Raw genomic sequence first — 26589 nt, 5'->3', positions numbered from 1 at the left:
CATGCAATTGAATTTTTTCACTAAATTCTACATAAAAAGAAAAGATAAGTGTGAAATGTGCAGACATTTTGCAGGATCTTGGCCTATAGGAGTCAATCGAGCCTCAAACATATAGTTACACTGTATTATCTTTTGTAAGCGGTAGCTTACTCCTATTGTCCATGCAAACATAAAGTTTCAACGATATCAAGTAGCCTTTTTACCATCTTGCTACTATATATAACAAATAGTGAGGGAAAACCTAAACATTTGTTGCCTGTAAAAGCAGTCATGTACAAGAGCGTAAACCGGCTCTGTTCTAAAGAAAAACTCTAAAAGAACATTAGACCGTAAGACTCTGCAGCAATATTAGTTTGTGTGGAAAAATGATCATGGCATAGCTTAGAGGTAAAAATTTTACTTGGATTTGTGTAAATGGGACTAAACGTGGCCTATAGTGCGCGGAAACCAGTTGTGTGCCCTCGAAAATTGGAAAGAGAATTTAGTAGGTTTAAGTTCAAAAATTAATGCAGTGATGAAGAATATGATAGTTACCTGAACAACCTGTCTTTTTTTTAAGAGGGTCATGACAATTATAAATCCTAATGCACATGCTCAGTGCATTGATCCGAGTAGTAGCAGTGACCTTAAATGTTGATTGAGAAGTTGCCGTTTGCATAATTTTAGACACAAAATGCTCATGAGAGCCAGCAAAGGAGCCAGGACATGAAAACAGATTATCCTCCTTGCAGATTTGCAACTGCGAAGAATTTTACACAAAGCTGATCAGCGCAGGCTTTGGAAATGTGTCAATATAATCGCTTAGCAGCCTAATTGGCCACGCAAAAGCTCATGCTCCTGACACCCAATCGAATGAAAACTGGAACCGGTAAGCCTTTTACTTTCTTTTTCTCATATGTTGAAATCGGATACTCCTGAACAAACAAACTAAACAACTTCTGCTACATGTGAAGACCATATTTCCCACAACGCTCAGTATCTCTTGCTGCAAAGGGGATGTAAACAATCCCAGGTGTATGCAGATTGGTTCACACTTCAACGCAACTGCCTCTCTTCAACACACCTGTATAAATCTCACAATAACTTGTATTGCTGCTGATAAAACTGACACTTTATCACCTTTACACTTGGAGTAACAAAAGGCGGATTGGTTAATGATTTGTCATTAGCTGCCTCAGTCACCAGCAAATTCATGACGTAGGTCATCTGCATAATCGGTTACAATACCAAACTTTAACAAAATAATTATGTTTGTAGTCCTCCATGAAAGAAGACTGACTGTCTTTGTGTTGAATCAAACATTTGCATATAACATTTACTTTTATTTTCTAAAAGATTAAATCGACATGTAGCCTATGTCCTGACATGATACGAACCTGTTACTGAATCACAATTAATTTATGTCTATTTGAAATGATGATGAGTATTAATAAATTGAAAATTTGAACAAAATACATATATGGAGATGAAACATAAACATTGAAACATATAGTACAAGTTGGCTTTTGGTGGATCCATGTATACATACAATCATGGAGATGATCTGAGCTCCTCAATCGGCTGCAGTAATATTAGTCGTTCTTTTCAGATTATAAAGAAGATATGCCTGTTAGGTAATATTGCATTATCTGGCTACATTTGTTGCTCCACTATTTGTGCTCACATACCCCCTTGATATAAAACCATAATACTGATGCCATCTTATTATCATTATTGTCATTATCATCATCACAGTGAGGGGGAATAAACTGCTTAAAGTTTATTTTTATAAACAATTATTATGCCAAATTGCTGCTTAAGTGGATCGAGATTGCCACAATACAGCACAAAATGTTCCCGAATTCAGACAAATGATGGCTTCTGACTGAAAAAAATCTAGATTCGGGGTCACCTGTATATCAAGACCTGACTACATTTTGGATATTTTGAGACACCAGTGTTGCAATTTTTATTGAAAACGGAAGAAAAAAAATGTAAAAATATAGTTGAAAACAATAGGGGACATTAAAATTCCACAGTAACGTGGCTAGATATTTGCAGCATCCACGAGTTGCCACGCTAGTTCTTGGCATTCAATAAAAGCATTCTCGCCCTTGTGTTCCAGACGGAGCCCAACAAAGCCTAATTGTGCTCCGTTTAACGTTAATTGCATGAGAATAAACTGTCAAATTTTCCCAATCTGGTGCCAGTTCTTTGCTCGAATGTCAGGCGTAAAAAGTAAACACTCACGCAACAACGGTACACAAATACAAAGAGAAAAGGACACAAAAGTACAGTATGTGTTGTGTGGGTGTGCTTACCTTGGTGTCGACAATGGAGCAGGCAATTTGTTTGACGTAGGCCAGGTCCGCCGTCTGTGGCATCAGCACCGACTCTCTGGTCAGGCCGATCTGGATGCTGAAGGACACCCCTGAAGGAGTCGGAGGTACCGAGGGCATGGCGGCACCCCCCGAGGCCCCCAGCCCGTGGCTCAAGTCCATCGCGTTGAAGGCCCCCTGGGGGGACACGGAAGCCACGGGAACTGGGGTCACCGCGGCCGAACCGTGCATTGAGGAGGCCCCGGGAGGAAAGAAGATCTGGCCCACGGGTCCGGAGGGGATGCAGGGACTGGCGTTGGCCATCCCCGCAACCTGTGTGACGATGAAGCGCTCGAGAACTTCGGGAAAGAGAAAAGGTACGCTCATTCACAGGCTAGCCCACGCAACAACGCGGGGCATAGTCCCAGCTTCCTTCTCTGCAGGAAGTGTTTTCTGCGCTTCCTTCGCGGTGTCTTCTCTGCTTTACATGTGCGTGAGAAACACACACACCCTCACGCGGGGAGGGAAACTAGTCTCCTCTTCCTCCTCCTTTTTCTTCTCCTTCTTTTGCTGGAACTTTTTCTTAGTCCGCACTTGAACGTGAAGGTAAAACAAGACAAAATAGAAAGAAAGTGTGAGAACAAGTAAAAAAGTGTCTTCGAAGTTAAGAAATTGCCTCCTCTCGCAGAGGAAATGGCGAGGATAAAAAAAGGAGCAACAGGCTGTTCAATTTACGAGTCAGTTTCAGCTTTTTTTTTTTTTTAGAGAAAAGAAAAAGTTGAGTGACGGCTCCTCCCTCGCTTCCAAACAGGAAGTGCATTGATGGACATGCTCTCTAGCCAATGGGCTTTTCTTGAGGGCGGGATCAAAGGATTTGTTGCTCCTCCCCTCCTCGTTTCTTTTTAGACTTGCAGAGATCCCTTTTCACACAGCCATGGAGGGTGGAAAAACACCCTCCTCTTTCTCTTTACGTTCTTCCGTGCAAATGCATTTCCTGCCTTTCCCCCCTCCCCTCTTCCTATTAGACACACTTCAGCCAGGACTTTCTATGCCCAAGCAGCAAAACAGCACCACACCTATAGCTCTACACTTGTTTCTGTGGTACAAGATAATGGCTTAAGGGAGAGGTCAAAACATTAGGCACACCTGGCTTACAATACCAAAGCTAAATACTGTACAAAAGTTATCATGAACTACTCACACACATTTTTGCTTGACATTTTAAATGACTGTTCATTTTTGACATTTAATTACAATAAAAAAATGATTAAACATCAAAAAATTAAAGTCAATAGTCAGGACATATTAAGCGACTTTATGCCTCTAATGAAGAAAAAAAAAAGAAGTCAAATATTACCATTCTATTTATTAGCATGCACAATTTCTCCTGTCATACAAATTAGCAAACGCAACCACATCACCTAAAAAGAGACGGATACAAACTGTGTCATGAAAGACTTGAGAAAGATGCTCCAATGGCAAGAACAGTCAGCAAGGTACAGAAATAAATTGTAGAAAGTAACAAAAGAGAAGACGCACTTACTGTACAAAATCTTTGTATTTTAATGCTTTCATCTTAATGACATACAACAAGCGACCCATAAAATAAACAAAAACCAGGAGTCTTTTGATACAAGCTAGAATGCAGTTCAAAAATAGATCAAACAAAATTAATAATAAAAGCAGGTCTCTTATCCCTTGTAGTTAGAGGAAATAGTTTGAATATGACTTAATATGATATACAAAGTATCACACAGTGATAAATTGCTAATAAAAATAAAAAATAAAAACACAATGAGTCCTTTACCTTGGCCTCTGACTGGTAACACATTTTTTGGGCATTTTTTTTTTTTTGCATTATGTTTTTTTGTTTGTTTTGATTTTTTTTTACAAGTTCTACATTGTGTTTATCACAAGCCTAGTTAAGGAGAACGATTCACTTATGATAATAACGGAAATCTTACACCTCAAGTCGCATTTGGAATCAAAAGCGATGCATGAAAACAAAGAGATGTTGGACTTTAACAGCACGCAGTGGCATCATCCGCATCGACAACCGTTTTCAGTCTTTGCCACACATCTTACTGATTTGTCTGCACTCGGGGGGGGACTAGTTTCAGTCTTTAGCAAAAAGTTCTTTTTCTATTGTCATTTGGATCATTAGTCCTGATTAAAGTGTTTACTCCACAGCCTTGTTAAAAAAAAAAAAAAGATATCAAATGATTTATTTTTAAAAAAAAAGAAAAGATATCAAATGATTTATTTTTACAAGGACCTGCTCAAATGTTTGAAAACACTAATATGAATGGTAGGCCAGTAGTTTGTATTGCTTTTTTTGTGAATTTAAAATGACCAATAATTATCTAGTCATTCGATTCTGGTCATTAGTAATGGTGTAGTAACTAGTATTACACTGAAAAAGTGTTATCAAAGTCATTTTCTTGATCATCATTAACACCACAACACTACTGTTTTGGTTGTGACCGAACTTTTTTTTTTAATCAGTCTAAAAATATTTTGCAGCTGGAAAACACTGGAAAAGAGGAGGCAGTTTGTGTCGGAAATGTAAAACGCTTCATATATAGGTCCATCATTCTCAGATGACCTGCTATGACACTTGATGCTGCCGCATGTTTATCTTTTCTTTTTAATTTAAATATTATAAAGTATTAGCCTGGGACAAAAAAAAAAGTCATCTTTGTGGAAAACTGAACGCTTGGGTTCCCCTGATGATTAGAAATGTAACTAACGGTAACGGTACCCTGTTATCTTAAAGAGTTGCACGATGGACAACTATTATCACATATTATTGTCAGTCTTTACACGAATGCCATCACATCAGGAATGGCAAGTCAAGCCGGATACACATCATCTTGCTAGCGTCGGGAAAAATCGTTATGTCCAAAACCATCACTTTTCAAGGAGGGGAAAAAAAAGGATATTTGTTGCGCCATTGGTTTTCTATCAAAGAGAGCAAGCAATTTTGAATCATTATGATTGGTCAACAATCCATCTTTGCCGCTTATTCTCAATAGTATCGTGAGCATGCTGGAACCTAATTCCGCTGTCTTCGGCAGTAGGTGGGGTCCACCCTGAGCTGGTTGCTAGCCAACCGCAGGGCACACAGAGACAAACAATCATTCACACTCACAAACACTCATAAGGACAATCACAAGTGCCCAATACCTCCCGTGAATGTTTCAGGGAATGTGGGAGGAAATCGGAGAACGTGGGAAAAACCCATGAAGGCCATGAAGGCCTGGGGAGAACATGCAAACTCCACACATGAAAACCAGAACATGAAGACCTCAGAACTGTCCGGCGGATGTGCTAACCACTCTTCCATCATCAGTCAACCAACAAATTGTAAATAACACATGGTCAACAATTTGTATACTAAAAATAACAGACCAATTTCATCAATATCAGGAAAAAAAAGATCAAATTTGGACAAAGGTTTTTAAACTTCAGAGATTCGCCATTCCTTTTAATTTTTTAAGACTTGATTACCAAATTTTCCCATAGTTAAAAAATGTTCTGCAAAAACGCCCATATCAATGAAGAAATAACGCAAAACTTTTTTAATGCATAAATGTATCACTATATAAATTGCTTTCTATGGCCGGTATAGGTTTTCCCCTGACAAACAGAACAGAGCAGTCGGACATTTCAGCTCTGACCGAATACTAAGATAAGTTGATGGGCTTGAAAATCACCTCCGCTCATGACATTGCTTCCTATGTGTAGTGACCAAAAGTGACTTTGTGATTGGGGGAAAAAAAAAATACCAAACAAAAAAAAAAAAAGTGTCATTCCCCCTTGGACAGGACTTCTGTGCTACAGTGCAACTCATGCACGCCATACGAGTGGAAAACTCTGGATGCTATTTTTCTTTTAAATCTGAATACAGAACGCCGACTGGCATGAAATAAAAAATTGCGAGGAAGCTGAGGTTCTCACACACACACACCGCGTGGATGAGGAATTTAGAAATGTCAACATTGTGAAATGAATGACAAGTCAAAGAAATGATTCAACAGTGACGTCAACCCTGCAAGTGTCACGCTTTCATGCTCCAAAAAAAAAAAAAAGGGGGGGGGGGGGGGGGGGTCCCTGAACTAATAGAGGCATTCATAGCACCAAGGTTTTACGTACACACTCTTCTGTACAGTAAAAAGCAGCAAATAACACAATTTGCTTGGAACGCACTGACCGGCCTCACACTGCACTCTGCAAACTTTAACTGGGTTCTCACACTACTGATTTATAACAGTATCATAAGCCTTAAAGGGGAACTAAACCCAAACATTCATTCGATCCACAATCCTGTAATGTTTAGCTTGTCTTTAACTCATTCAATCTTAAAGACGTCTCTTCACGTTATTTTAAGAGTCCAGGAATTCAATCCCATGGAATTATTTCGGCTTTGTTTTTTATTCCTTCAAAAATGTTCAAGTGCTTGACTAAAGGTGGTTCTAAAAATGGCTGGTATTTCGTGGATGAAGTACGAAAGTAATCCATGACTTAAGCTACCAATTTCTTTAAGGTACTAAAGTAATTGTTTACCTAAGGTCCTAACATAATGTATTAGTTTAAGTAATAAATTACTAAATAGTTGACTACTATCATATTTAATTCATTTAGTACCAGTCATTTTTAGACCACCCCTTCAGGGATAAAATGTTTGGGTTCTTAAAAAAATGTCTTTAGGACTGAATTAAGTTCATGAATATGTACTACAGCTTTCTGGTTATCTTATTAAGATGGATAATATGTTGGCTCTTACACACTAAAAACTGTTGGATCAAAAATAACAATTATGGGTCAAAAAAAGGACAGGCCTGACATTTGGGTCAATTGGGCCCAACATTTTGGGTTGTTTAGCACAACACCCTAAAAATGTATCATTCTGTACCACATAACACATTAGACTGTATAAACGACCCTGAAAGTGGGGTCAAATTGATCCAAATATTTGGTCAGTCCTTTTTTGACCCATAATCAGGTATAATATTTGACCCGACTGTTTTTAGAGTATGATTAGAAAATACATGCCTTTCTTGCAAATTTGCATTAATTAAAAGCCCCCAAAAAGGTAACCCCAATTACACACGGCTGGATGAGTTTTGATGCATAATTTTGAACTATTTTAAACTACATTAAATAGATGATATGCACATTAAAAATAGAGCAAAAACGTTTGATGTCTTGGGTTTAGGTCCAATTTAAAGGTAGAGAAATTCCATACAACAAATATAGACTGAAAGTGGGTTTTGGCCAAGTTGAAATTAAAGCTATGAAGTTGAAACACTGGCATGTTGAACATTCGAGGACCTTGATTTCAGGAGGGGGGGAACGCGCACACACTTCATTGAGTCTTTGGAATGTGACACACACTAATTCCACAATTTGATAACACACTGACATTCCCTGGTCAGCCACACAAGATTTACACTTTGCATTTATGCCGCATGCACGAGTCGACTTGGTCGTGGGTCTCCTTAAAACACGAGCAGGAAGTCATAGAGCACAAGTGCGCATGTCACCTTGATATAACCACTAGTTGACTCGGAATTTAAAAAAAAAAAAAAAAAAAAAAAAAAAAGCAGAACGCGTAGTGTAGAAAATAGTGTGATCATATTTGAAGCTTTAGATAGGAGTTCGTAGAGTTGAAAACAGACAAAAAAAAAAAAAAAAAGCAGTGTGATTTGTAGACCAAGAACTCACTGAGGCATAAAACAGTGAGGAAGTGAGGGGAGGCGACGTCCTGTGGTAAATAATCCAACCAGTGGGGTGCAGGACAGCATTGTGTGTTTGTGTGTGTGCGTGCGATCACGGGGAAATTGTATCCATGGTATCCATGGTTCTTTCGGCACAGTCGAGGGTGTCTAAAAAGAAGAGGGAAAAAAAAGTAAAACATGGGCACATTTAATTAGTTTTGGTGAAGTTATGGTAGAATGATTTGTATACCACAAGTGGTATATGGGCTCCCTCTCATGGTACCCGAAAGTATCACTGCCTAAGCATTTAAAAATAAATAAAATGAAAACTCTACAGACTGATATTACCTATTTTTTCCAGATAGTTGACTTTTATTTGAAACAATAGAAACTATTATTATTTTTATTATATAGAATTAATCGCATAGCTATTCATTTCAATGGGAAAAGCTGTTTTGACCTACAATTGCTTTGAGTTAGAGTCTTAAGAGTCTTGCGTTAATGAACACCTAGACTCTACTGCATTTTTATGGTAATGTTGATCATGACAGTGTGGCCTGAAGGAATAAGTAGGACCCAACCGATTAATCGGCTGATTATGGCCTTTCAAACATCTGCAAAAAACAATCTTCCAATTATTTGCGGTTACTGTTTTTTTTTAAACTTACGTATTCTAATCATTTACAGATTAGGTGGCAGTGCATGGAAGACTTGGAAAAACTAAAGACACAGTTTCATAGACGAATAAATCATAAACATAGATCGTGCAACATAAATTAAGCATACTGTAAATGAGCTAAATATGACCACTCAACTAATAGCAACACAAAAACATATGACAATATATTTTCCTTACAACTTTAGTAATTGCGCAAGGTAATTAATGCACCATATATATTTTTAAAAACAATATATTCACTCTTCGCAGGGAATAGGTACTTGGCCGACCCAAGAATAGTGAACATTTGCATATAATTAAAACCTATTGAGACGGATTGGAAAGACACGTGCTATTTTATCATTTTTCAAATTAATCATCCGATTAAACTGTATGTTTTCTCCCCCCCCAAAAAAGAATCATCCTAAAAAGGTCCATATCAGTCAGGTTCTAGAAATAAGGGGTTTTATTTTAGGTGGTGCTTGATATAAAACATTTGACAACCACTGCTGAATTGCATCGCTACATATAAGCTTTTGGCTGCTTTTTAAAATGAAGCTGGAGGTAGACCAATGAGAATATTTTCTGAAGTACTCCATTTCTCTACATACTTTGCAGTGTATTCATTCATTGTTAAAAATCTCGCGGGCCTCACCAGATGGAACAGCGGTGCTATCAGACAAAGATCTTGGCGAGTGCGTCTGCGCCAGCGCTGGCGATGAAGGGCTGCGAGCTGTGGAACGCCACGTCGTGAATGGCCTCGTCGTGCTTTTTCCTGTGGGCTGTGATCTCCTGCACGCACGTCCTGTTGTCCAGCATCCACAGGCGCACGGAGCAGTCATGGCCTGGAGAAAATGGAATCATATTTACAAACAAGGAAAACTCCAATTTACAAAAACTGATGTATTCTGTGGGTTACTTAGTTTTCATCACAGCAATTTCCAGATTAGAAAAATCCCTTTAAAAATATTGGGTATGTTTTCCTGTCCTGTGATGACGTTCAATGTTTCAATTTTCAGTCAATGACTGGAAATAAGTTATTAAATTTGTTTCCATTATTTAACTTCAGATCTGATATACAATTTGGGTGAGAAATGACAGAGCAAAATTTATCAAAAGCCTTGTAGTACATCGAAAAAAAAAAGTGATTTTATGCACCATTAAAATAAACTTTAATATGAATCCATATTTACGTGGTGGGGAAAAACTGTGAAAACAAGTATTTTCATGGTTAGGAATGAACAAAATGAACAATTTTTAAAATGCATATTAATGCACCTTTCAGGGATAGACAAATTGTGAATAAACATTTCTTATTGGAAGAATATAACTGTGCGCATGCACATTTTGAGGTGGATGTACACATGTTGTTAGGATGAGTGGGAGTATTATTATTATTATCATCATTAAGTGTTAAAATATTGAGAAAGAAGATGAACATGTTCTATTTCAATTAATGTTTGTTCATTAAATGAAACCCTTTGTGATTTGGTTACTCACTGCCAGAGATGAGGTAAGTGCCTTTTGGATCTGTAGTGAGACATGTAACTGCATCCAAGTGGGCCACCATGGAATGGACCACTTTACCTATGGAGTAAAAAAAATAAAAAATAAATAAAAAAGGAGTATATTTGCATGTTCTAGAAGACCACAAAACTTGAGCAATATGTCTAAAACTATGGGCACCTGTTTTGTTGTCTAAGAAGCGAATAGTGCGGTTCTCGTGTGCAGTGATGGAGAGGGCCTCGGATGGGTGACTGACCACACGATTTATCAGTTCACTCCCTGCAAAAGGAATAGAAGCAAAAACCTCACAATAGAGCTTCTCGGTGGGCTAAGTGGAGCAGAGGTCTTGAACGTACCATCCTTGGTCTGCGTCTCTAGTGCTGCGACGCTTTGCTCCGTGTTGAGGTCATAGAGCAAGGTTTCGCCCGCGTCAAATGACACCACCACTTGGTTGGGGTCAGAAGCCACAAAGGCCACCGAGGTGGGCGTCCCGTGTTCTGTCGAGACAGTAGGAGCGCGATGTATTACACGCATAAACAACGGAGCGCCTCCAGTGGTAGGCATGCGGCTACCTCGTTCCTTATTGATGACAGACAGGCATGGGGCAGAGTTCCGCGGGTCCCAGATACGAATGGTGCCGTCCGCCGAGCATGACGCCAGCCGATGGTGGACTGTGGAATATGTGAGGCCCCACACGCTGTCCTCGTGGCCTGCCAGCACGCTGCTTTCGATGCCAGGATCTAATTGAGGTGACAACGTGCCGTTTGAAACATAACAGCTCATTTAAGGTGGCAATCGAATAGTGCAGCTGACTCACTGACCGTAGTTATCATAAGGATCCACATTGAGGTCGGGCATCTTCCAACACCGTACGCTTCCATCCAGGCCCCCGCTGTAGCAGGATTCTCCATCTTCTCCCATAGTCAGTGACAAAACAGCACCACTAGACAAAGAATGTAATGTATAAAGTGCAAGATAATCTTACTTAACAGGGTTTGAATAGTCTGATTCCTTCTTGATCTTTTGAGTAAATGAAAAATGAACATCAGAAAGTTATAACAGTATCTATGGATGGGTTAAATTGTGGGAAAAAAAAAGATTGAGAGATTCGAGTACCTAGGTTAAAAAAAATGCTTGAGGGATTTTATCTTGCCCCAGATACTTGATTATTAGTGTACCTGTGATTAAAATTTTGATGCCAATTTCATCAACAATTGTTGATGCTCTGAATGATAGTAAAACATGCAGGAAACACATTGAGCTTGCCAACTTCAAAATACACCTTAGTTTACCAAATAATATATGTATATGTACGCGTTGGTACATTTTATTTGAAAGTTTTCCTGGCAGCACACATCACCACCTCACACAAAAGTTGCTGTTATGATTGATCATATTTTAACAAACCATACAAATTCAAATGTGCTGTTTAAGCTGGCAAATTTTAAACAAAATATAAGTGGGAGAATTTTGCCTAAAATCTAATGTTCCTCGAGAGAACTGTGCTGCAAAGCAGTTTAAATTTCAGTGAAAAGAATGCAGATCATCAAAAATGTTGTCTTTTTCTTTTTTTTTTATCTGAATAATCAATAATATTTGATATGAATTTTCAGTTAAAATTACTCTATAGCTGCAGCCCCACGTGCAATTATTTCATGATGAACAATTATTATTCATCAGTATTCTGTATTGATTGGGCATGTCTGGACTCACCTGTGCGCTCTAAATGTGTAGATGGGCTCAACATCTAAAGCAGCATTCCTGTGGTAGAAAACTTTGCTTAACTTCATGCTAACAATGTTAACATTTCACCAAAAAAAACAACACATTTCACATTTGTTACAATTCACATTGAGACCACACATCACACACGTTAAAATTTTGGTCAGAGAGCGCCTACTTCTTGGAATGCATGGCCTTATTGAGGTTCCATAGTTTTAGGGTCCCATCCTCCGAGGCTGTGAGCAGCACCGCTTGGCTGGGGTGAAACGTCAAAGCCCGGATGGCGTCAAAGTGGCTGCGTAGCGTGAAACGGGGGTTCCATGTCTTTTTAAACTCCTCTCTATTATCCTGCATCTGTGACACACATCCACAGTTACATCATCAAAGTGGGATCAGCTCACTGATTCTGATGGGTTGAACCGCATCCGGTGTCGTGAATGGGGCAAATGTGTTAATTACATCCATGGAGAGATCGTTGTCATTGGCGACGGTGAGATCAGCCAGTTCACCCAAGTTCATGTCTCCGCCTCCGACTGCATCCATGATGAAGACATCTGAGGAGAAACCCAAGGCGCCACCTGCAGGTTTGGAGTGCGTTTGCAAATGTGTCAGTCACGGCGTCGTCACAGTTCCAGAAACACAACAGAAAATATGATAACCTGATTTTTTTGTAAAATACAGAAACCTGATTGTCTATCTAGCGATTCTCTTCCTCTCTTACCAGCTGGCATACTGGAAGAATTTATTTATAGATGGGCGAGAAACATTATCCCACCGCATCATACTTGGGAATCAAGTTAACAAGGATGCATGACGAAGACTGAGAAATGATTCCCTTTTGGGAAGTCTTACCTTCGCTAGAACGTGCTTGTCCCGATACAGATGGGGGTGGGGCAGGTTTTGCAGGGAAGTCTGACATCATGCCTTGCAGCTTGTTCCTGCGGTTCTCTGAACCCGGTAACAGGAAAGACACATAGCACATCCAGTTATGTGGAGAGATGGAGGATGATTTTGAAGGCCAAATGTAGACAAAAAGATTAAGACTTCATTCTTTCAAATGCAGACTTGTGTGGGAATCGAGGTGGAAATTTAAAGGCTGCATGCATGATACTCGCGCATCATGATTGTCATGATGAAATGACCCCAGGAGAGAGAGAGGGGAGAGAAATCGAAAGACAACATCTAAAGACAGATGACAGTGACACAGTGCTAGAAGTCACAGACAGAGACAAAGAGACGGGCGGTTGGGAAAAGAGCTTGGTTTTATTGACAAGAAGAGATGCTGAAACATAATGAGAAGTAACTCATAAAAAAATGTGAGCATGTGGGGAATTGGGGAAGGGGGTGTTGGGAAAGACAGATACAACGGTTGCAGAAAAGTTGGAAGTGATGGTTGCTAGGGTAGCTGCGTACCTAACTCCCGTCCGTCCCCAGAGATCCTGGCCTCTCCCGCCCCCTCCCCATCCTCCCCGGAGCCCAGAAAGTCAAATTCGCTGAGGGCGTCTTCAGAGTCGTCCTCATCCTCCTCTTCATCCGGGTCCACGTCTGTGGTCATGGGTTCAGAACCCATCTGGAAAACAACAACAATAATATATATATATATATATATATATATATATATATATATATATATATATATATGCCATTTTATTTCCCTCCCCCAACCCAATTTTTGCTAAGCAATCGATACAGTAAAAACATACCTAGCATGTAAAAAATGAGTGAACAGTTGGTGTTTCATGATCTAAAAATGCCAATTGTGTGACAACGTTGCCACCTTTGACCTTGGGAGGCACTATAAAATAGATATGCAGGGAACAATAACAAAATGAAAAAAAATCATCCACACAGTCTCATTGCTGACAACAAAGCAAATTAGCAACACTTGACGAAAGTGCATTTCTGCAAACGTTCTAAAACGGATGCAAACAATATTGAATTAGAGGTATATATAATCATTTTAAGCCCTGTAAATTACATATGACTTATTTCACATTCAAATTAATGTTATCCAAACACAGATATGTGGAAAAAAATTGGTCTGTTCTGAATTACGCGGTTATAAGTGAAACTCCCTAATATGAGGGTTGAAAATGAGGGGAAAAACACCTTGAATTTTACACTGAGAAATATGGTAGTGTTCATTCATCATAAGGGATCCAATGTCCTCATCTCTACTATGGTATGGTTACTTATAACCTTAATCGTACCTTGACTCGAGACTTTTTGCTCTTGCGAGGGCCATCAATGCAGTCTGTTGCAATCCCTTGGAAGTCGTCTTCCTCGTCGCTGTCGTCTTCATCATCGTCCTCACATCCATGCAGGAAGGGGATCTTATCGAGCACCGAGCCACCCAGACGTTCTTTAGAGCTTTCTTTGCCTGCGTTTCTACAAATGGATCAAATCGGTCAGCCTCTCCGTGTGACACGGACTGGACCCTTTATAATGAGATCCGAAACAAGGTAACGTATTATTTGGAAGATGAGTATAATTTGAAAGATGTTAAGATATGGTTGTTTTTAACTTCATCTCATCAGACTGAGCACAACGGCTAAACAGGAGGAAAACTACTAGTTCATGTGATAAGCATCTATCTCCTAAGTCTCACCTCTTAATTTGTTCTTCTATCTGTCTGACCAACAAGGATTCTCCACCTGTCCGCGTCTCAGGCTCCGGGGAGGATTCTGCTGTTGGAGGCCCATTGGCCTCTGGGCTGCTTCGTCCGAGCAGAGAGCGCACACGCTTTGAACGCATGTCTAGAATGGTGTCCGAGTAGCCCACTTCCTCAAGATATCTATGTTCGCAGAAAACAGCAAATCAGCTGGCAAGGATATGCCACACAGCACATCATAAATGCACACAATTCACATTAACCTTTGTGTCTATGATGACATTTTTCATGTGGAAATAGTTCTGATTTAAGTGTTTGATGAGCGTGCTTTGAAATATGTTCCCAACCTGAATGTTCATAATGTTCACAAGGGGACCCTATGGTAAGGCTTTTAACTTTTTTTAACTTGTCATTCTTACCATGTAACTAAATTTAAATTTGGAGGGGTTTTTTTTGGTTTGTTTTGCTTATTGACAAGTCAAAATAGCACTAGGGCAACCAAAATGGTTACCCAATTTGTTTTTTAATGCATCAAACCAGTTTTATTTTGAGTTCAATTCGATTAAAATCAAGAATCAACAAGTGACGTCCCGCGGAACGATAGGTCACTTTAAGTCAGCTGTCAGTTTGCAAATAGTGATTATAATGTTACCAGTCATATAATTATTAAACATGCAGTTATACCAACGGCCTTGTGCTAAATTCGGACTTAACACAAACTAGGGATTAGCAGGTGATGGCCCGGTGTGTGTGTTGGTGTGTGTGGAGGGGGGGTATACATAGTGTCAAAAATAGCACATAGTTGATAATCATTAGCAAAGTGAAAGACGAGAATCGTTCCCAGCTTGCCAACATCACATGATCGAATCCAAAAAACATCTGAGCCATATGTGTTGCTAGATGATCTCTTAGGCATTGTGATGTTAGTTTTAGGTGAGAACACAGTGAAAAAAATGGCCGCCCCCTCAAATGGATAAACACACATGGATTTTGCTGCTTAATTCATAGCCCGCAACGCAACACAAATCAGAATGCTTAGAATATTTCAACGAATCAAAGTGCAATGAACATACATTATCTCAAAAAAATTGTTTTGGTTTTACTTTCCTTTTACCATGAGAAACCATTTATGGCCTTTAATGAATAGGACTTGACTTCATACATCAGTACAGGGGCTCTTAAATATATAATTATAAAAAAGGCAGACAATGCTGTCAAGATGTTGAAGTTTTTGTTTTCTTTATTAAAGAATAACATAATTATGTTACCATATATTTTTCTTATCCTATTTGGGAACCACAGTGACTGGCCAAACACCACCACCCATTTTGTGTTAATGTGAATGCCAACATCTCAGAATTCACCACAGTGGAAAGTTATCCTTGATGAGAGTAAACCTACTTGCGTAGTAGCTGACGTCCCTCCTTCCATGACATTTGATTGGGTGGCTCAGAATCTGACTCAGCTGGGCCATTGGGAACTGTAGAGAGCAAGATTGCGTGGGTGAATTCAGCACTGGGGCGGGAGAACAATGGACAAGGGGTATGACCAAAAAAAGAAACATACTGGACTCTGCTTCAATCTCTGGTTTCTTGTCTCCTGGACTCAGGTCATTCCCTGTTTTCAGCTTCTGATGTTTAGCCCTGCATACATGCATAATACCACAAGAGGGCCCCATTACATGAGAATCATTGGCAAGCTCAGGACTATCAATGACTTGGACATCAAACCGCATAAAATAAAGTGTTATTGGACTTTCCCGACATCCTGTCTTACCGTTCTTGTTTGAGGGCGTATTCCAACATTTTAATCCGCCTTACTAGATCCTGTTTCATGTTCTCTTGTCCTTTCCGTTCACCTTGCAGGAATGCTACTTGAGCCTGAAAACACAAAAAAACACATTTAACCCATGGTCACGTGGGGGTGTCAAATATGGTTGGTCATGAAGGGTGTTTGCACACCCCAGTACAAAAATGTTTATACGATCAATTATACAGCTAGTTCAATAAGTCGGGAAAATACCTGGAAAGAGAGAGACAAAGATTAGAACTTAGAAATGCATATTATTTTTTTAAAAATCAGGCATCCAAACACCTCACTGGACCAAAGCAGGGTTAAGTGACTTAAACAGCAGCAATATAAAACTTAAATAACTTTGAGTACATATGAATCAAGGCTATTCAATCCAAAAGCTGTGTCAAAAACTCATCCTTCAGAAAAAAAATAATCAAGATGAGTTTTGATTTAGACTTTTCAAAGTCATTCTCTAGTTCTATTCACTTCAGTGGGAAAACTTTAGATGATATTTGAGTTAAAAAGTGTGGTCACAGAATGAATTAAACTCTTAACTAATGGCACCACTGTGTTTACTATCATGGATGTTGCTGTGGCGCAGAGAACCGTGTTTGTGAAACAGTTTTTATGATCAAATACCACATAGTCAATGAAAAATAATAATGTGGCAAACCACATTTGGAAAAGCCCAAACAATATTCATAGTTCCACTCACTAATATTATTTTAACAGTTGTCATTAAATCCGCAGTTGAACAGTTAGTGCAAGCATACAGTAAAAGCAAACTGACCCCGTCAGAAATTTGCTCATCAAACTTTCAAGATTGGGAAACATAAGTGAAAATTTGTGATACAGTGCAGTGAACTGCCATACATACATTTTTGATTATGTACATCAATCAATGAAAACAATGATCATTACTATGTTTATGTAGGCATAATTTGCAACCATTTTTAAATACTGTATGAGGTTTCAATAGATTATAAGGGTACATCTAAATAATGCATGGTTCACATACAGTGTCTATTCATAGCTACAGGAACCATGAGTGCTTGTTTCGATGAAAAACCAATTCAATAGACATTCCTTCAATTATGTTAGAGTGTAGTATTTGATAACTGTGAAGAAGCTACTAACAAAACACAAAAAGATGACAAGGTTGGCAAACAAGACTTATGAGAACTCAGTAGAGTACATGTTAAGTAGAGGGTTGTGGAAGACAGTTTTTATTTTTAAACTTCTCCTAACCGAGCCTTCAGTGCGCAGCTGCGCGAGAGGGGGAAAAACAAGAAACAGTGGCCAGATTCAAATGGCCGTGCACAGTTAAGACACATCCTTCCTTTATGCGCTTCCTTTCTCTTTTTCCGTCCGTTTCCTTCCTCGGGGAGCAGATAAAATACTTACCTTGAGGAAAGTAGTGGTCACTCAACATGTGTCAAACAAGGAAAGAAAGGCCTGATGCAATAGAAGGGAACATTGTAGATGTGCAAGTCCTGAGCGGTGTTGCATCAAACAGTCAATTCATTTTGGTGGAAAGTGTACAATGGACTGAAGTATAATGTAAAGGTTAGGCAGCTACACAAGCACCTCCAGCATTAGCAACCTTTGAGAAACTATGCCTCCCAAAATGAAAAAAGGCATTTACACATGCATGCATTGCAGGGATGAAAATGTATATTCTGCCGTCTGAGCAATGTAAGAAAACGACAACAGTAAAGCTCATCGAGAACCTGAACACCAGATGCAAATGTATGTATCCCACCAAAGAACATGTAAACATGAACACTGGCCACCATCTTTGTGGAATGTTCTAAAAATAACGAGCAAAACTATGTTTCTATAATAGCCTGTAACAAATTCAATTCAAATTGTTTTCTTTGTTTTTAATTTGAATTGATTTGTTACAGGCTATTATAGAAACATAGTTTTGCTCGTTATTTTTAGAACATTCCACAAAGAAAACAATTGCTGTCTTTCGTATATTTTAACCTTCCATCTGTGAAGTTTTTGGGCAAGTATCGGAGTTTGAAATATGGCGCTAATTTTGACATGAATTTTGGCCAGACCCTCAAAAGTTGGTGGTTATTTTTACCTGAAACCTGTCCTAGAATAAAAATGACAAGAGACAAGTGAGGAGAATTTTTGAACAATAATGAAGTTGTACTGGTTTTCTCTAATTTGAAGGCAACATAGTGCAAAAAGATTTCACCAAAATGCCACTTGCCCCTCAAAACAGAGTGGATTAACAGTGGGCCACTGAATGTTTAAAAAACAAACAAAAAAAAAAGAAAGAAAGGAAGAAATAGAACAAATCTAAAAACATGGTCTCATGAGACAGCTACTTGGTCTAATTGAGAGGGCAGTCAATCACACAACACACACAGAGTCACGCAACAACTTAGGAGGCCTTTTGGATAATCTTCCAAGCTAAACTCGCCGATGTGGCTGCTGAGTAATCCCGATTAATGCGATGTGATTTTATATGCTTATCAGAGACTTCTGGAGATAGTTGTCCGAGCCAGCTCGTAAATACTGGCAACATAATCATACACAGACAAATCTAAGTTTGTTTTACGCCCGACATGTCCTTGGGGGATTATCTAAGAACCTAGAGTACATTGTTAATCGCTGTGGTCGGTGATAGCGCCTCGGCTAGATGAGCCTTTCCAAATCCACCAACGTACATCAAGGAGGCAATTTGTAGGAAGAATGGACAAGAGATAAGGTCTTTCTCGTATATTTAATTAAGTCGGTAAACAGGTTCTACAGAGATACAAATGATATGATAAATTACCAGCCATAAAACTAATTAATAGGTACATGGAGAGGATTTACATTGTGGTGTTATTTACAACATATGATTCCCAAAGCTCTTTAGTGTCATACTATGAAGTAGGTTAAAAAAAAAAAAAGGGGGTGAGGGTGATTTTGAAAACATTTCATCATCTGCTCTTTCAATCAAATGGACGTACCATTTGATTTAAAATACTTCACAACAAATCATAGAACTGGGCAGCATGGTCACTTTGTGGTTAGAATATGATGTTTAGCATATTTGCCACAATATTTGTGTGGAATGCCTACTGGTCAAATCCTATTAACTAGGGATGATACTAATATTAGTTAACGATATTGATGCAGATACTGATATCAGGGGTCCAAAACCACCAGCTCACGGCCCAGTCTCTGTCCATGGATCAACTAGTACCAAGCTGCACGTCATACCCAAAATAATTGATCATTTTTGTTTAATGTACCATCTTGTGTGCAAAAAGATATTTTATTTCGAAAAAAAATGTTCACTTTGAAAACTGACTGGAATCTCTTCGATTCATTTCCGTCACTTGAGAACCAAAATTTCACCCGCAGAGTAAAGGAAAATGCATCAGGAAAATTCCAGTGATTTCGAGTGACACTAAAATTAACAAGTTTGCCAACACTTTTAGCTGACAGAAAAATAAGCTAAAATAGGTTCAGAGGTATTCTGCAAGCAGTAGGAGAGAAGTAAGCAATGGTTTCACCTCAAATTACGTTTGGTCCTGCTTTTATTTTCTACAATTTAAAGTATCTCCGTATTTAGCAGTCCATAAACCAACTAGTATAATGTATGAACAAGACACTTTGTTCTTCTTTGTTTCTTATATATGTATTCCTATTACATAGTGCCCCCTTGTGTTTATTGAAAACACCACCTATCAAATTTATTTGCATAGACCTGAATTACAACAGTCATAACTGAAATACCTTGTGTTACAGCTACATTTAAAGGGATACTTAAGTTTATAGTCATTTTTAGCTGTAAAAGTTCATTTTATCTATATTCTGATCAAACTATCTTTTGTGTATAGTTGATACCTTTATAAACACTATTGCCACTTACTACCATCTAAACGACATCAAATGTATTAGGGCTCTGAATGACACATGATCAAAGCCAAAAAGGTAAACTGAAAAAAAATGAATTCAGCAAAATTGCAAGACACAAAGACACAACACATGCAGACAAAAACATGGAAATAAAGCATGGATGAAATGAAACAACGTAGAACGTCAAAACACGTTTTCTCAACTAAAGGCAGGTTCCAAATAATTTTGCCAACAAATTGACTTGCATGAGTTCCAAAGTGCAATTATACAGTCTTAGATATGAACCTATGCACTCGAACCTACCCACACAGAAACAAGCCAGCACCTGCTTGCACGCGCAGTGTTGCAAGTTCACACTGACACATCACAACTAATTCTGGTAGGGAGAGAGATGTTGTCAATAGACATTCAGATAGCTTAACTGTCATAGCGCAAAAAGTTCATTCCTTCTACACCTATGCCCACATTCCAGTTCAGATTTGGACGTGACTGTTCTTGTTAATATGTGGGACCCGAGCCAGTTACTATTGGTGATTCATTTGACAGCGACAAAAGAGGCATTGAGATTTCAAACAAGAGCTGAGAAACAAAAAGTGCTCAACACATATGAAAAAAAGAACAAGCAAATCACCTCTTTGCACTCTGGGAGTCATCTTAAACAACCTGGCCTGAGCTTCTTGTGATTTTTGTAGTGTCATGAGGGTAAATGAACAAAAGACTCAAGTACAAAGGAGCCATGATGCAAGCAAGGCTGTCCTGTCACCTGATCTCTCCGTCCTGTGGGCGGGATTTCCTCCACGTCACCCACTGCTGGTGCCGGCCCGAACAAGGTTTTGGAGTAGGCAAAAGCTGAAAAGGGTCAAGGGCAGATTTCCTCCTCTATTGGTTACGCTCCATCTCCTCATCCACTCATCCTTGCATTCCCGTGAGTGCATCCAAAAAAAATACAGCCCTGAACTTTTCTGGGCCACTGTGCTTCACTGGAGTGCATGTTGTATTAGATAATAAGAAGATAGGAACTGTTCTATACAAGGACAAGTCGAGAGATGGATGTAAATAAACATAAAGAAGAAATGCCTTGGAGGAAGGCGTGTTCCGCAACCGTGCAGTACATATGGATATCGTATGTGTGTCATGCCTGAGAGCACAATCCTATTAATTACTGATGTGCACCCAGGGATCCCGTGAGCCAAGCTAAATAGGAAGTGATATCTACCGAACCTCCAGAAATGTATCCTAAATTTACATTCATGTAAACAAAAAGGCATTACATAAAAGACGGGCATCTACAGTGTTCCCTTGCCACTTTGCGCTTCATCATTAGTACTTAGTGCTTTGCGTTTTTGGTTTTTCCAAAAGAAAAAAAAAAATGTTGTCTGTCACTAGTAATGAGATCTATGCTTTTTCTGAGTTGAAGTCACAATAGGATTGGCTGTTTGCAAAGGAGCTACCTCTTTGACATTAATTCATCCATCCATCCAGCAAAAGTTTACTTTTTACAGGGGTTTATACAGGTTTCAGCTTATTCTGAAGATGAAAAAAAAATTGCTTTAAGTTCATCAAAGTCTCTGAAAAAATATGTAAATTTTCATTCAAACTAGAAGCATTTTTGACCAACAGAACCATTTGATGCTAAAAAAAATAAATGATAATAATAATAAAAGTAAACTGACCTGTAACATTAACGCCGACATCTTAAATATTTAAATCTGAAGAAAAAGTTTACAAAACAATTTGCTGATTATTTCTAACTCCCATGAATCATCATGGTGATTTAGAAGAAAATGTTGACTGCAATTTAAAAAGTTGTGCATGTTTTTGGAGCTTTATTTTTGGAGATTTGTTATTCTTTTTAATACTGTACTGTCAACATCAATATTAATCATAAAATATTAACACTACTAATAATTATAAAACATTTCAAGACTTTCATTTATTGAAAAAAAATCGGCTCATTTTTATACTTTACATTGCCAAATCGGCCAGTTCTGGCCTGCGAAGGTTTTTAATCTGGCCTGCGGGCCGTATGTTTGACACCCCTGCTGTAGAGGGTTAGAGGAACCCCATGTAAGCAAGTTATTTGAATTGCCTTTCAAAATCGAAAGTGGGTGTTAGGTTCTTGCCCTGCTTTACCCAGTGAAAATACGGACTTTGGCCTGTTTTACCGCCACTATTCCTCTTTCCTCACAACGTCCTCTCCTGCTCGGAAAAGGATTTTGGATCGACCGACCAGGACGAGATATGAAAGGAACCGCAGCCAAGTCCAGAGAAAAAACATTTCCTGACGCTTAATTTCAATAAATGGAAGCTCACGCTGTTTCTTTTGACATTATAACATGATAAATGTTGCCAACTCAGCAGTCAATGTACCCTGGTCAATTTTCTGGTTTTCTGAAAAAGTTCCAAGTCGATTTTTCAAAACTGTGGGCCTGTGAGCCTTTCCAGACTCTTGCACTATTAAGGCCTGTATAAATAAACTTGACAAGGTTAAGTAAAAATCAATGTTAATGATCCTTGATGAAAGACCAAATGATACATGTTGGAAAGGCCTTCATGTGTATCAGTGGGAAAGAAGAAGAAGGCTGCTAGCACCTGTCTCCTGTGGGACGTCCCACCTGGTCCAGCGCAGGAGGGGGGGGGGGGGGGGGGGGGGGGGGGGTGTCATTCCTGCCTTGTCAGAGTAGACACGCAACCACAGGTGGCCTTCCACCAAAAAAAAAAAAAAAAACAGCACTGGGATTTCCTGTCAAGGCCACAAAAAGAACTTCCTACAAGAAGTCACGACGCCGTAAGATGATAGATGGCGCAGAGATGAATAAGAAGTGAGGTTCCTATTTTATAAGGCAGTAATGTCAAATGCGGCTGACACGTGAGCCAACGCATGTTGGTAAGTAAGTACACAAGGCCGGGGGGGGCACGCTAACTGGCATGTTGAGCGACCCAAAGCCAGAGGCGGGCGACCGTCGAGTGATTCAATTGGGGCGAGGTCATCTCTTTGCTCAACGAAGATGGTGCTAAATGTAGACGAGAAAGTCACCCTAAAACATGCCATTAAACTTTTCCATGAAAGGCTGCGTTAGACATGACCATGGCCTGTTTCTGAGGTGCATTCTCACGTATATAAGAGCGATGCGCACAGCTTTATTGTTCATTCATATTTTATCATGCTTCTATTTATACTCGCCTTGATAGAAGTGGGCAAGGAAGCAGGGTGAGTTAAAAGTGTTAAGTAACAATGTGTTGCCACAAATTCCGGTTATGGTGTGTGTGTGTGTGTGTTTAGGTGTATATATATATATATATATATATATATATATATATATATATATATATATATATATATATATATATATATATATATATATATATATATATATATATATATATATATATATATATATATATATATATATATATATATATATATATATATACACCATATATACACTATATATACACTCTATTTATACATATATAGATGTATGTGCTTTGGCTGGAACCTACCGGGGTACTTTTTTTTTTTCCTGAATTAGAAAGTCATTTTTACGAGTAATACTAACTCACTAACAGAAAAAAAGAAGTGTGAGACAAATACGTATGTGTATAAAAACACAATATTGTGTTTGGTTTGTTTATCTTACACATAGTAAAATACACTCCCTAAAACAAGATGTGTACAAAAAGTGTGACGTAATTTGGAATCTGATTTGTATTGAATGTTATTTAATTAGACACCGAAATATGACTTATGCACCACAATGTATGTACAATTTTTTTTTATTTTTGCCCTTTATGATTACATTTGATCATTTTGCTGACTAGAGTACTTGATAATGCCATTGTGATCATTTTTTTAAATATACATTTAATCAACAACATAACTATGCAACTTAAAAATGAACAACATTAACTATGTATATTAAAATACCACTTTAGAATTCAAGTTTAAGTCATCATCTTAAAGGATATTGTTTTAAGGTAACACAACAGAATGTGTTTACTAAAAATCTTGCCACACATTTCGTCCGCATACACACAAATATACGAGAAAACACAAAGCAGCCTCCATCATCCATTTTTCAGAGCATAATTTGCAGTCGGCTAACAAAGTGTTGACATCATCTGCGTTAACCTTAAAGCAGTTCTCAAATGGAGCTATGTGTACCCCTGGTGGTATGTAAGGACAACAGGGGTATGTGTGATTCTAACAGTATTTCTGCAGGTATTAGCAAATCTAATTTAATACTTCTAAATGCTGTGACAGGAACAGTACTTTTTTTCTTTTCAAATTATACGAAATATAATTGGAATATGAAGCAATGTATTCTTTAATTATGCATGTGATTACAAAATGTTATTTTCCTTTTTTTCTTGAATTTTATCAGAAAGTCATTAGTGACACTGTTTTGCAATAGACGAGGCAGAATAAAAACAAGCGATGTTACACGTACTGGCTTCTTGAATAGCTGAATAACAATCACCTAGACCCAAAGGTGTCACACTCCAGTCCTAGGAGGTTGGTATCCTGCACGTTTTTGATATTTTTCCCTCCAACACACTTGGTTCAAATTATTCGCTCATCAGCTAGCTCTGCAGGAGCTTGAAAATGATACAATTTTTTTAATCAGGTGTGTTTGAGTGAGAAACATTGAAAACATGCAGGATAGTGGACCTCAAGGACTGGATGTTTGACACCTATGAGATACCCCTAGAAATGCAGTTCCTCAGTTTAAAAATCAGACATGATGGCACAAAACTCTTTAACCCTGTGTTGATCGTGTAGAGTTTTCAAACATGAATCGTCATGTGTGATGTTTAAACAACTCAGTACAAAAAAGTTTATATTAATCATACAACTAGTTCAGTGAAACGGGAACCTGAAAAAGGAGAGACAAAAATTCACATAAAACTTAGGAGCGCTTAAAGCAAATCGGAGTGTCCAAACACCTCAACACCCCAAGGGACCAACTCCAGGATGAGGCATTCTTTTCTTTACTTTTTTTCAAAAATGCTTGAAACTGGTTAGTAGGTATTCAGTTGAAGGGGAAAAAAACTTGGGAGTACATTGGAAAAAGGTTGAAATCAGCTGCCTCAAAATTATCACCACGCTGCTGACATGGCTAATACTCCACCAGTTAATGACGTTTTAGGTCAGGATGGTTAATGCTGCTTGTGTGTTACAGGCGCTTTTTTTTACAGATTTGTAATAGCGCTGATGTCAGTATTGAAGTTGCAAAAAAAAAAAAAAAAAAAGGTTGGTAAGCCTGCATTTGTAAGAGGTCGACACTATTATACATACTATATCTACAGTAATCTCTGCTAATTTGCAAGCTTCTGTGATTGTGCACGTCCAGATTGTTGTTTTTGAGCGTCTCACAGGAAGACTGTGTAAATGGTTATGTGGGAGTGTTTTATATCACGCCAATAGGTAATTTATTTGGAGTTATGTGGTTTAAAATCAAGGGGAGCAGCTCAGTTTAACGTTAGCCTTTTAGCATGTGGTAGTCTGATAGACTGAACATGGTGATGAACTGCATTGTTTCTCTAAGAAGATCAAGAATTTTACGATGTCAAATGTAGGAATGATATTAAGACGTGATTGAAATTATGTAAAGATAGTACATGGAGAAGGGAACAATAAAAACATTACCCGAAGTTCGTCCCTCTCCGCCTCCCAGCGATATTTTTCGGCCTGGAAGCGTCCCCATTCGTACTGGATGAAGTGCAGGATCCCGGGGAGAGTCATTCCCGAATCGCTGTCCTGCTGTGATTCGCGGAGGTGTGATGATCCGGGTACGGCCCCGACGGCCGCCGCCGCCGCTGCTGCCATGCCCCCAGCAGCGGCTACTGGTATTGACTGGCCGAGTGTTGCTTTGGGCCCATTTGGGTTGCGCCCCGCTCCGCCGCTGCCGCCTCCGAAGTTCGAGTTTGGTACTCCGCCTGATCTGTCCGCCTCCATTTTAATCGTTCAAACCTTCGCCAGGTTAAGAACGAGGAAACGGGCAAACTATACGGACAATAATAATGATAAAGCGCCAGTGCCTTCCTTGCAGCTCAGCGCCACTTCGTTGGAAGGCTACCCTCCTTTCTTCCCTTTCTCACACGCACAGAGCAAAATTACTATGCCGTCGGTAAAATACTACACATCCGCTTTTGAACCTTCACGATAAAACACTATTAAATTGATTATTAGGTACAAAAATGTATGTTAGGCCTGAGTGAACCAACTTTGCCATGAAACATTACTCCGCGGATTTATCATCTTTTAACAAAGCAAAGCTATTGGATTGTCTCCATCCAAAATATAAATGTTTTTATTTTGCTCTTATTTTTAAAATCCATAATCTGTTTCCTCCTCCTTGTGTTTGCTACTGGAAATACCCAACTGCGGTCTGCAGTTGTAAAATACAGCCG

General features: G+C 38.8%; 2 protein-coding genes and 2 long non-coding RNA genes across 7 annotated transcripts in view; 2 read left to right on the top strand and 2 right to left on the bottom strand.

Moving 5' to 3' along the window:
• prkd2 (protein kinase D2) overlaps window positions 1-3669 on the bottom strand; it is a 30947-nt gene extending 27278 nt beyond the window's left edge. Inside the window, exons 1-2 of one of the 2 annotated variants that reach the window (XM_088426777.1) lie at window positions 3655-3669; window positions 2301-2890 (exon numbers count right to left, since the gene is read on the bottom strand). In XM_088426777.1, coding sequence (XP_088282903.1) covers window positions 2301-2684 — 384 coding nt within the window. In that variant the 5' untranslated portion in view covers window positions 2685-2890; window positions 3655-3669. Of the gene's footprint in view, window positions 1-2300; window positions 3092-3654 lie in introns of those variants that run through there. The other variant, XM_088426778.1, reaches the window with a different exon arrangement.
• LOC148415818 (uncharacterized) lies at window positions 816-10233 on the top strand. The gene is made up of 3 exons (XR_015867113.1): window positions 816-868; window positions 2341-2674; window positions 9294-10233. It is a non-coding gene; the product is annotated as an uncharacterized LOC148415818 (long non-coding RNA).
• On the bottom strand, window positions 3837-26287 carry strn4 (striatin, calmodulin binding protein 4). Of its 3 annotated transcripts, XM_088426781.1 has the most exons (18): window positions 25826-26287; window positions 16291-16394; window positions 16081-16157; window positions 15916-15994; window positions 14512-14697; window positions 14114-14291; window positions 13317-13473; window positions 12756-12851; window positions 12363-12481; window positions 12082-12257; window positions 11895-11942; window positions 11003-11124; window positions 10754-10921; window positions 10538-10678; window positions 10362-10460; window positions 10176-10262; window positions 9331-9520; window positions 3837-8185 (listed from the first exon to the last, which is right to left on the bottom strand). In XM_088426781.1, the coding sequence occupies exons 1-17, from the start codon at window positions 26132-26134 to the stop codon at window positions 9351-9353; spliced, it is 2316 nt and encodes a 771-aa protein (XP_088282907.1). In that variant the 5' UTR covers window positions 26135-26287; the 3' UTR covers window positions 3837-8185; window positions 9331-9350. The 3 variants fall into 3 exon arrangements, with proteins under 3 accessions (XP_088282907.1, XP_088282906.1, XP_088282908.1); XM_088426780.1 differs by having other exon boundaries at window positions 10538-10921; XM_088426782.1 differs by lacking the exon at window positions 25826-26287 and adding an exon at window positions 20807-20865 and having other exon boundaries at window positions 10538-10921.
• On the top strand, window positions 14192-16279 carry LOC148415817 (uncharacterized). The gene is made up of 2 exons (XR_015867114.1): window positions 14192-14365; window positions 14548-16279. It is a non-coding gene; the product is annotated as an uncharacterized LOC148415817 (long non-coding RNA).
• Window positions 26288-26589: the final 302 nt, after the last annotated feature.

Source organism: Hippichthys cyanospilos, chromosome 11 (genome assembly GCF_059441005.1).
Source record: "Hippichthys cyanospilos isolate Australia breed blue-spotted pipefish chromosome 11, RoL_Hcya_1.0, whole genome shotgun sequence".
Lineage (NCBI taxonomy): Eukaryota > Metazoa > Chordata > Actinopteri > Syngnathiformes > Syngnathidae > Hippichthys > Hippichthys cyanospilos.
Note: the sequence above shows the minus strand (reverse complement) of the source record. Positions and strands in the feature narration are given on the sequence as shown.